This window comes from Mauremys mutica, chromosome 24 (assembly GCF_020497125.1).
Source record: "Mauremys mutica isolate MM-2020 ecotype Southern chromosome 24, ASM2049712v1, whole genome shotgun sequence".
Lineage (NCBI taxonomy): Eukaryota > Metazoa > Chordata > Testudines > Geoemydidae > Mauremys > Mauremys mutica.
The window spans coordinates 8177490-8189036 of record NC_059095.1 but is presented as its reverse complement, the minus strand read 5'-3'; the positions used below and the strand labels follow the sequence as shown (position 1 = coordinate 8189036).

At 52.2% G+C, this 11547-nt stretch overlaps 1 protein-coding gene across 1 annotated transcript; it reads right to left on the bottom strand.

The window, feature by feature from the left end:
• Positions 1–1141: 1141 nt before the first annotated feature.
• LOC123355981 (perilipin-3-like) lies at positions 1142–11053 on the bottom strand. Its single transcript, XM_044998879.1, has 8 exons — positions 10973–11053; positions 7812–7897; positions 6949–7144; positions 4287–4369; positions 3615–3900; positions 3030–3229; positions 2610–2738; positions 1142–2481 (listed from the first exon to the last, which is right to left on the bottom strand). Exons 2-8 carry the CDS (start codon positions 7878–7880, stop codon positions 2035–2037), a joined length of 1410 nt encoding a protein of 469 aa, XP_044854814.1. The 5' UTR covers positions 7881–7897; positions 10973–11053; the 3' UTR covers positions 1142–2034.
• Positions 11054–11547: the final 494 nt, after the last annotated feature.

The window sequence follows — 11547 nt, the reverse complement described above, 5'->3', positions numbered from 1 at the left end:
CTGGTTCCAGCTACTGCAGAAAGCCCCAGCACCGGAGAAGCTAGATAGCTGGGGTATTGAAGCAGCACCACACACGTATTAGAATAACTAGAGGGGGAGAAAGATGGATGTGAACAGGTGACTCCGGTCTGTCTAGATAATGCCACAGAGCCTTCAAAATACAGGAAGTGTCAAGAGAGCAAGTCAGTAGATACTTCTACCCAACCTGCCCCCAAAACAGTAAATTAAAAACCCTACTGAGTTTTTGACCCCAAAAAAGGAAGAGCCACAGGCTCCATGCAGATCACTGCGCCATTGCTAGCAGTTTTGCGCAGCAGGCGTTCCGATCCTCCACATGCTTGTGCTACCTAATCCCACAAGGCAAGTTCAAGACAGAAGTTTAGTGCTGGCCAGAGACTGCAGGAAGGGACTTCTCCTAGGGTTTGCTAGAAGGCTTGAAAGCCAGGATGGAAAGGGGCTGAAGGTGGCCATGTGTCTTACTGCAACGTTCTGGTACCTCTGCCTGAGGAGAGATGGAAGGGCACAGAGTTACTTGAGTGTCAGCATTTGCTAGAGAAGTCCTGAATGCAGCATTAAGGCGAGATCTGGGCCAGAGGCAGTGTAAAGGAGGCCACTACACGCACACTCAACAGGAAGTGACAAGTTTCTGGCCTTTAGGAGAAAGTGAGGCTATGGAGGCAGATAAGGTACTGGCAGGAGGGTGGGACTGCTCTTCGTGGCTCTGCTGTAGTTTGGAGGCTCATAATGGGATTCCTCAAGGAGGCCTGCAGCTCTTTGGGCAGGGACCGTCTAGCCTAGCACAGTGGGGTCTTGGGCTGTGGCTCCTAGGAATGCTGGGCAGAGCTAAAGCTCCCATGAGAAGGCAAAATTACAAATAGGATTTGAGTGAGGAGCGCGATTTCCTTGGGAATGGCTTTGGCCTCCTCCTACCCACTGGGAGAGGAGTCTGTGTCAACAAACCTGGTCATTTAAAAAAAAAAAAAAAAGGTCACGGGTTGGACTCTGAAAAGGTAGGAGTTGGGTTCAAGGCAGGAGATTTAAACGCATTGTAGGGATTGTGTGTGGAGTGGTGGTGATCACCTCCTCTTGTGAAGGATGGTGAGAAGAGAGGGAAGGTGCTTACAGAGACAGAGCAATCAGGTGAATGCTAGTAAATTTTATTGTGGAAAAAAACTTCAGTTATCCTACAAGATACAAACCGTTAGTGGCACTTACAGGAGGGAAAATTAGCCCGAGATTTTTCTCTATTGATTTTCAGTTACAATCAAGCCCCTTGGAAGATCAGCACTGGGATAGCCCCGAACCAATTATGCCTTCTTTACAAAGGCAGAGTCATTCCTGCTTTATTGGCTAGAACAGTCATTTCACAGGCAGTCAGGGTCTGAATGGCTTTACAGCACGAGAGTGGGAGGGGCCTGGACATTTCAAACAGGGGGCAGGGGGAAATATTAAGAAAAACAATCTGATGATCCCTTTTGATTGCATTTAAGGATGCAGCTGCCCTGGGAATGCTGAAGGGAATGGGCCCCTAAGAGGGACAGGTTCTGCAACAAACCTTACAGCTAATCCAGGCTTAACACCCCATAGTACTGCAAATGTAATCAAGAGTCTGGATGACTGAAATCTTACGGGTCCATTAGCAGCTGGAGTTCAGTGCTATTGCCATGAAGGTTGGTGTCCTCTCCCTGCTCTAGTCTGCCCGAGCCCCTAGTTAAGGACACTTTAGAGAGTTCCCATTGAGACACCCTGGCTTTGCTTTGAGGCGATGCTTCTACCATGGGCCTGAGTTCACCTGTGGAAGGAGCCACCCAGAAGAGCTTGAGAAGGCACAAAAAAAGATTGACAAGGAAGAGAGCAGAGAGTCTCAGAAGTGAGGCCAACAGGGAGTTCCACGCACAGCCAGCTTATCTACATTAACATCCTGCCACCCTTCCCCAGATGCAGGTGACACACAAGCCCCCCTGTGTCCACACAAGTGAATTGCATACAAGTTCTTTCCCTCACAAGAAGCCAACTGCAGGTATACGGAGCCTTCTAAGGGTCCTCCTTTGGCACGGAGGCTTGCTGAGCTGTGCTGTCCACCTTCTCATCTCCTCCTTGCTGGACTGTGCAACCAGCAGCTTCCTCCTCCACATCCTTTCCAGCAGCTGGAATTTCTGGGAGCTCTACCAGCCTGGGAGCGAAAGGTCCAACGAGCCAAGGCAGGGGAGCATTCTGCACCACGTAGTCCAGCAGCTCGTCCATAGACTCCCGGGCCTTGGCCACCCTCTCCCGGCTCTGGGTCAGGACGGCGCTGGACAGATCTTGGAAGGAATGGGCAGTGGAGAAGGATGCGTGGAGCTCTTCGATGTTGTGACGGAGCTGCCGCACCTTGTCCTGGATGCTGGTGGGGAGGCCTTGGACATTGGGCATTAGGTTCAGGCAGGTGGTTTGCAGCTGTTGGGTGATGCCACGGAACATGACCAGTGTCCGAGATTCCACCTGCCAGGGAAGCAAGTACACCCATTAAGGGAAGCTGCTTCCCATGATGCGCGACACTCACCCCCTCTAAGAGGTTACTTTGCAGTAGCCTAGGACTCCTCCCCCTGCCTCCCTCCGTGGCAAGATACCTCTGGCTGTGCAGTGTCAGAGTCTTCTTTCCCCTCTGACTGCCTCCTGCTCCACTCCAGCCACATCTGGTGTAGTTTCTCCTGGCCATCATGGAGCTTCTGGTCCACACCCTGCTTGACGTATTCAATCTGGCAAGGGACAGAGGGAACAGAGAACCAGGAGTCAAGACACTTGTGGTCAGCAGCAAGGGAGGAGTCCCCAGGCCAGATCCTCAGCTGGAAGAGGTCACTAGCTCGCCTGAAGTAGGTCAGCACAGTGCCTCTGACACCAGCCGAGGATAGTCCTTGGTCACCTGTGCACGGGCCATGGATTGTGAATCAAGATGTCTGACCAGGGAGAAGTATGAACCCATTAGGATTTGCCTTAAGCTCCAGAACAAAGCGACCTGGGAGGTGGCGTGGGGAGATCTGCATTCCTACCAGTTCTATGGTTTGGTGGAGCTGGGACAGAGCCTCTTGGGTGCTCTGCCGGGCATGCCTCAGCTTGCCCAGGGAGTGCTGGTAGGCTCGGTGGCGGAGCTTGGTGGACAGGGAGCCCAGGCGCACGAAGTAACTCTGCTGCTGCTTCTGCTGCTCCACAGACGCCATTTCGAAGCCTTCCACAGATGTGGCCAGTTTAGCTGGAGAGAACAAGAGAAGGGTCAAACCAGCCTGCTGGGCAAAGTCCTGTCAGCAGAGCAGGAGATTCCTGCCCCACGGCTGCTCTGCCTTCGGCAGCAAGGGGGGCTGCTCCTCCAGTCACTGACTGGACTCAAACATTTCAGATTTGGTTTGGCCTAAAGAAAGTTTGAGTGGGGATTCAAACTTGGGATTCCCACATACCAAACGAGTGCTGCCCCTTAGCCTGGTGGGCAGGGCACCACAAATACATCCTCCAGCTATTTTGTGACTGGCCAAAATTACTCAGGTTACATTCATGGCTAGTTTTGGGTTGACCCAAATGGCATTTTTGGTCAAACCATTAGGCTGAAAGTTTTCAGCCAGCTCTATTCAGCATGCACTGACCTAGTTCTTGGTCTGTCATGGGGAGATAATGATCTACCAGCTCTTCTGATTTCCCCAGCATGGCATCCACTCCGGTCACCACCATTTGGCCCATTCTGGACCCCATGACTGTGTTCATGCTGCTGGTCACCACTGATCGGGTCATCTCCATGCTACCCTGGACAGCTCCTTTGGCCATGTCCACCACCCCTGTCACAGCATCCTTTGCTCCGTTGACTGTGTGGGAGACAGCATCTCTAGCACCAGTCACGGTGGAAGACACCAGCTCCTTGGTGTCAGCCACAACCTAGGATTGAGGGAAGCATTCAGTGACAAAGGTTAGTATTAAGCCAGCAGAGAAGAGGCGGCACTGGTTAGTTTTAGGACTACTTTGGTGCCTATTTATATGGGGAACACATTCACCCAGATAGAAGCCTGGAGCCTAGGGAGGTATCAGTCACTAGGTTTTCATCTCCACCTCCCTCCGGTGGGAGTTATGCTGGTTATTGGCTAGCTCACTGCCCAGCCAACTGGCCTGCCCAAAGAAGCTCCTAGATCCAGGGAGGAGGAGAAGTCAAGTCTTCTCCTGGCCCCCATCCCTCATCCCCCAGCTGCCATAGCTCTGGCCTGGTCTGTCCAGAGAGTGTAGACCCCTTGTTTCACATCCCTGGTTCTCCAAGCAGAGGTGCTCACCTTTTCAGTTGGCTGTTGAAGAATTGGCAGCTTCTCCTCCAGTTTATCCAGCCCCTTGCACGCATACTCGTTCACTGTTGCAACTAGACAGAGAGAGAGAGAGAGAGAGTTTGGTTGCCTTATCCCCTCAGTTGCCTGGAGCGGCAGAGTAGGTTGGTAACCGAGTCAGGTTTCCAGGGGCACTGCCAAGCAGTGCCAGGTTTGAGGAGGGGCGGCCGCAGGGCTGCCAAGGAGACCACTGGCTAGTCCAAGTTTGTGAATAATTTGAGTACAGCCACTCGGAACAGGCCTTGAGATCAGAGCCGGGCCAGCTGTAGCTGTGCAGAGGGGTGACGTCTTGCCAGCTGTACTCAAGACAGCCATGAGGAGGGTATTAGGACACTCCATTTCTCAGGTTATCTGAAGCCTGACAGTGACCCCAGAGGCCAAGAGATGTGATCAGCCCTCTGGTAGCAAACCAACACGCGCTGCCATGGCCCTAGGTCACTAGTATTCCTTAGTCCTCTCCCCAAGGAGGATTCAGCATGTGGGAATAGGGACATCACTGTCTTCACACAGCTGCGGCCAGCGCCCATCTCTGACCTATTGTGGTCAGGGAGTCCCCAGCAGCTCCTAAGAGCCACTGCTGGAGGAGAGTGGGGGTGGAGCCCCTTTGCAGAGCTTAGCATCAACAAGCTGGTATGGACTGGACATGGGTGTGTTGCGTGGATCATTAGCAGCTGCTGTTGTAGCTGGCACTAGCCTACAGCTGACCTGATCAGCACCATGAGCCCATCTCTGGTATGGTATCACCAAGTGACAATTGCTGCCTTGGGACATATGAATGGTCTGACCAAAGGTCCATCCAGCCCAGTGTCCTGTCTTCTGACAGTGGCCAATGTCAGGTGCCCCAGAGGGAAATGAACAGAACAGGGAATCAAAGTGCTCCATCCCCTGTTGCCCATTGCCAGCTTTTGGCAAACAAGAGGCTAGGGACACCATCCCTGCCCATCCTGGCTAATAGCCATTGATGGACCTGTCCTCCGTGAACTTATCTAGATCTTTTTTGAACCCTGTTATAGTCTTGGCCTTCACAACATCCTCTGGCAAAGAGTTCCACAGGTTGACTGTGCATTGTGTGAAGAAATACTTCCTTTTGTTTTAAACCTGCTGCCTATTAATTTCATTTGCTGACCCCTAGTTCATGTGTTATGAGGAGTAAATACCAGTCATGATTTTAATAGACCTCTATCATCTCCCCCTTAGTCATCTTGTTCCCAAGCTGAAAAGCCCCAGTCTTATTAGTCTCTTCTCATGTTTAACCAAGAGATTTAACTGAGGCGTTCGTTTGCTACAGAAGCTTCTCAGCACGGCTCAGCCTCTCGAGTTGGCCAGAGTCCCAGCACGCCAGCTTAGGTATATTGGATACAGTCTGAACGCAGAAACCCAGCCAGGTGGAACGTTTCACAGCAGCATTTAAGCGATAGCCAGTAAGTCCAGCCCTCTCCTCTGTAGCCAGAAGAGCAACACAGGAGAAGAGAGACACCCCCACCCCCAGCAAGTGAGTGGGGGTTACCAGCAGCCCCCTTTTCAGTTACCTAGACCTCCCCTGAAGGAAGTCAAGCCTTCCCCAGCTACTAAGCCATACAGTGCCCCAGGGAGTTAGGCAAGAGTTGAACCTCATGCTCCAGTACACAGCATGTCAAGCCATGCTTGGAACAAACAAACCCAGCAGTGACTCCCAGGATCCTACTCCTCCCTCTCCTGGAGGGACAAAGCCTTCCTTGGCCTGTCTCCCAGGGTGAAACCAACTCCCTTCCCCACCACTCCAGGACTGCTCAGAGCCAGCATCAATACCAGCTCTTTGCAAGATCTGGGCTAGAGGCCACATGTGCAGGCTGCGAGAGCGACTCAAGGTCACAGAGGGAGATTTTCACACTGCTATGAACATGGTGCAGGGGGAGGGTACGTGCTCTGGCTTCGGGATGCTTCTACTCACTCCAGAGCCTCGGATCTTGGCAAGGGCATCTGATAAGGAACCCTGCACCTGGCCAGCTCAGCCTGGCGGCAGGAGCCACTGAAAAGCTTTACTAGTTCCTGGTTGCCACACTGGCCAGTTGGTTCTGGGCCACCTCTGCCCCACACATCCGTAATTAGTGTGGGAAGCCACAACAAGGCCGTTTTTAAACTCAGGTTACCCTTGACGAAGGGCACCAGCTGTATGCCAGGTTATTTGACTCAACAGCAGCACCATCCGCATGTTCCACTGTTAGACAGGCGGCTACAGCCTAGTGACTTGTAATGAAGGGCCTCAGACTGTAGCTTCTCTAGGGTCAAGCTAGCACAGCCGTCATGCCATACATGATGCCCGGAACTCTGCAGCAGAACATACAAGACTTCTTGGTAAAGGTGCCTCCTTGCTACAGAGACAGATCAGCTGGGCACCTTGCCTGCTTGGTAGGACTGCAACAGGCCTTCTGAGAAGAGTTCAGGGTAGATAAGAACCTTCTAAAACAGCTGTGAGGTCTCAGTTGAAAGGTTCTGCATCCCAACACTCCCTCAGCTACCAGACCCACAAACCAGCAGGACTCTCCCACCCAGTTGCAGTTCACTAGCTACTCCAGCTTGCCTGGGTCCCACCGTCTGGCCCACCCACCATGCTGCCATCTCACGGCTCACTCACTCTGTGGCTCCAGTTTGGTCAGGATCGGCTGGGCGCCACCGACAGCCACAGCAGTGATGGTCTTCACGCCTTTCTCCGCCACATCGCAGACAGATTTGATGTAGGGGTGATTCTCTTTGGTGGAGGTGTAGGCCGTGGAGACCATGTCATAGGTGGAGCTGACCAAGGGCAGGTTGGCCACCCTGGTCACAACATTCTAATAGAGGAGAAAAGAAAAAAACACGTCATTAGTAACAACCAGTTGGAGGGGACTGGCTCCATGTCTTCCCTGATGCTGAATTCTTATAACTAAGGGTGGCTAGACCTAGCAGCGTTGTGAGCTGGAGTAGCCCTGTAGGCACCAGTGACATCTTCAGCCCTAGAGCACGGCCTGGTTTTCCAAGCCTGCCAAGCTCCTGTACCTCCCCCATTGACGTCAGAAGGTGCTGAGGACATCTGAAGATCACAGACCTCATGAGCCAAGACCTGGAGTAAAGCAGTGAGGTTAGGTTTCACTTGGAGGTCTTGACTGAAGAGACTAGGTGCAGGACACATCACTATGCTGACTTCAAAATTAACCCAGATTATATTAGCAAGTAGAGCAGCACCAGATCTGATCTCGCCACCATAGGCGAGCTTCTCTAGGCTGCTTGATGGCTAGGGGGACAGCCAGGTGCCTTCTAGTAAGTCATGGATCTCCCCCACACTCCTCCCCCCCGTTGCATGGATACAGGGGATTCAGTCTTGGACACACAATTATAGCATCACCTCCCAGCAATGGCACCAACACCATTGCTGGCCTGGTTAGCAAGAGGTGGGTCTGAACATGCCAGGGAGTGCATTTTAGTGCAGTGAAGTACCCTAAAATCTGGGCGTACACCTACCTGTTGCTGCTGCTCTGGCTCCTCACTCTGGGTGGAAGTCTGGCTTGCAGCATTTTCCTCAGAAGACATGATGAAATCAGACGTAACTGGAAGATAAAAAACACTATTGCCACACAAAACTGCTACATCCAAAAAAAAAAAGAAAAATGCTTGTCAAACTGTGCCTTCTGCAATCTGTGCATATGCTCAGAAGCATGGCCCAGCACTTAGCAGCTTCCGCCTCCCACCTGATGCAGTCGTTTTAGCCTGTCCTCCCCACCAGATGCACAGCAATGTTTGTATGTGTTACCCAGGCTTCCCCAGAACACATGATCCCATGATGCCTCAGAAGCTGCTACAAGGAGCTGAGGATTTGCTGGGGTTTCATTTACACCTGACACACAGCGCTAAGGAAACAGGAGACTTGCAAACTAGTCAGACCCATCTCCACAGCTGAATATCCCAGTTAAAGCCCAGCTATAGCTGGGCAGCACATTCTGGCTTTGATCACAAGCAGGGTTGGAACAAACATGGCTTGGGAGCAGCATGTCAATGACCCATGTGACAAGCTTGGTTTAAAAAAGCCTACAGGAGCAACAAGCACATACAATGATGGCTCATTTGGAGGAGATTCCCATCAGTGAGGTAGCAATGGATTGCAAAGGCTCCTGATTTGAGCATCAAGACTATGGAGGGGGGATATCAGCAGCTGGGAGAGTTTCTCTTTGATATTTCAAGTTCAGGCCTCTGTTTCATTTGTTTGCACCAAAGCAAGTTGTGCATGACGCATCTGCAGCCCCTCTCTAGAATGCCCTCAGCTACTTTGGTGATGGGCTTCCGGACGAGGCCTGCAACAAGCAGCCCTGTTGCTGGGAGAAGGTGGCTCTGTTTCAACACTGCTCTCCTTATTGACCCACTCAGGAGCCTGCTTGCTCGAGCAGGCAAGTGACTGCCTTTGAGCCATGGCCGAGCTAATGCCAGGCTACAGCTTAAATAAAGACAACCTGAAAATATAAACTGAAGCAGGATTTGTCCTTACTCCTGTGGAGGCCCTAAAACACTCCCGAAGTCTAAGCAAATACCCCTTCCAGGCATGAGGCCCTTACACACCCTTCAACCAAGGTCTCAGCCATTTTCGTTAGCGGTTCATGACAGCCGCTCGGCAATGAAACATCACAATCCATTTTGCTTGCATTACAAGCCGTTCCAACCTCTCGGAAGTGGTTAGGTTGTGACAAGGCTTCGACCTCCCCATTATATTCAGTTTAGGACAGAGCATGATGACCTCCATTTCTCTATGTCATTTAGTCCTGCATAGTACGTACATAGGGTTGGAAACATCTACCCAATCCAGGATATAAACAGGAGGAGGCGGTGCCTTGATTTATTGGTTGTCTCAGCCAAACCTGCCCCACTCAGATATACTGCCCCCTAGAGGCATCTAGAAATCACACCGGTTTCTGAAATGCCTCCAGCTGTGGCTGGCTTCAGACATCCAACCCTGATCATGCACCCCATGAAGCTGGTCATATTGGCTTCATTCTGTCTTCTTCCTATAAGTCACATGGCTACTTCCTGTCTCAGTGACCCACTATTATCTGGCACAGAGCACAATACCATGGATACTCAGACTTGTTAAAGGGACACTGTGCATTTAAAAAGATCCATTCATACAGCCATTCACCTATTGTTACACTTGAATGTTACTAGAAACTTCCAGATATAGAACCCATCAGCCCTTTTGTGAGTCTAATCTAGCAGTTCGCAAACTTTTGTACTGGTGACCCCTTTCACACAGCAAACCTATGAGTGCAGCCCCCTTCCCTTATAAATTAAACACATTATATTTAACACTATTATAAATGCTGGATGCAAAGCAGAGTTTGGGGTAGAGGCTGATAGCTCACATCCCCCCTATGCAGTAACCTTGCAACCCCCTGAGGGGTCATGCCCCACAGTTTAAGAACCCCCTGTCTAGTCTGAATTGCACTGTTGGAGGAAACAAGGCTCTGAGTTTCAGTTTATTTTGTGATTTTGATAGTCCTGTATGTCTAGTCAGTTTCACTGATGCTCCCTTGTGGTCTGTCAGTTTCCTCTTCTGTTTGGGTAGGGCCCGCCCCCAACAGGGTAGATAGAAACATTTAAAAGTAGGAAAGTGCAATACCATAAAAACTGGGAGGGGGAGCGGGGGCACTCAGAAACAGGCACGGCCCCCTCAGCAACTTTAAACAAATTAACTCGATTTTGGTTTTCTGTCTCTTTAAGAATCCCCAGCAGGCTCAGTCAGTTTAAGCCTAAAGTTAAGGCCCTTTTCAGCTGAAGGTTTGGGAGATCCGCAAAGCCTCACCAACTTTTTTTTTTTAATGATTCAGCAGAAAGTTGGTTTGGATCAGCTCCCTCCCTGGCCATGTTTGCAACAATGTGCTTATCCCAAGGAAACAAAGTGAAACTGATTCATGCCAGAGGGACACTGGAGTCACGCCACAGAGGGCGGAAAAGAAAGTTAAACATCATGAGGTTCCAGTAACCTAGAAGGCGAAGCTGCTTTTTTAAGGGTCTGGTTTCTAGCCCAGGCTTTAAGAAGAAAAAAAGTAGCTGAACGAAAGCATTTGCGACAGCAAGGGAACGACAGCGGACAGACACTACGTACTTCCTCACAAGGCTCACAGCCCAGCGGTCTGATTAGCAGATACAAGTAGAAGGGGGCTGAAGTTTTGGGCGACTCTGCAGGGCGGTGGGGGTTTAAAGGAAAGACAGAGGCACAAGTGACTTGGTCTGAGACTGGATTTCTTGGAGCCTAGCAACACATGGATGCAACAGAGCCCCCCCCCAATCTAACCGGGTCAGCAGCCAGCTCCATTGTACAGGGATTGCCTCGTACACCCCCAGCCTCCCCCCGAAAGAGAAGTCGTTCCGAGTAGGGCAGCTCCAAGCAAGGAGGGTGGTCTCTGCACAGGCCCGCCCCGTCCCGGAGCTCAGTGCCTAGCGATGCCAGGGCATGCAGAGCCAGCACCCCCTGCGGAAAGCCGCCCCCGAAGAATGTGCTGGTACGGGGGGGGGCGGGCGGTAGAGCGACCCTCCCCATCTAGCTCAGACCCCGGGGAGCCCTCAGCCCTGCCCTGGGTGCAGCACGGCCAGATCCGATCCGCCCCAGCTCGGGGACCCACAGGGACCCCACTCACGCGGAGATCCGCCAAGACTCCACCTCTGCTCCCGTCCCTGCGCGTCCCCCTGGCCTGAGGGCTCAGCTGATATAAAAAGGGAGGGGGGGAGTTGGTGGCTACATGGCAGGGAGCGGAAGCCAATCAGCGAAGGGGAGGTCTCCGCCCCGACCAATCGGGAAGGGTGGAACGCAGAGGAATGGAATGTTGCGGGCTCGTAGCGGGCGTGGGATCGCACACGTGCGTTGCGGTTGCGGGGCGCTTGCAAGCTGTGTGGGCGGGCGGGGGGGGGCGTGTGACTCCCACTCCCTGGCCTGCCTGGCGCACGGGGGTTTCTCTGTTGGACGGGCTCGGGGTGGGGTGAGGGGAGCAGCACACCAGGGACGTTGAGGGGGTGTTGGAGGAGAAAAGGGGGGGAGCGCTGGAACAAAAGGCAGCATGGGGTGGGGGGGCAGGAAGGAGGGACTCTATATAATGTTGCGGGGGGCCGAGTGAGTGAACCATGGAGTGACAGGTTCCCTTGTTTTTCTGATGCAGCTTTCCTAGCTGGAGGCTGGGATCATGCAGCTCATACCAGTGCAAATCAGAGGTAACCC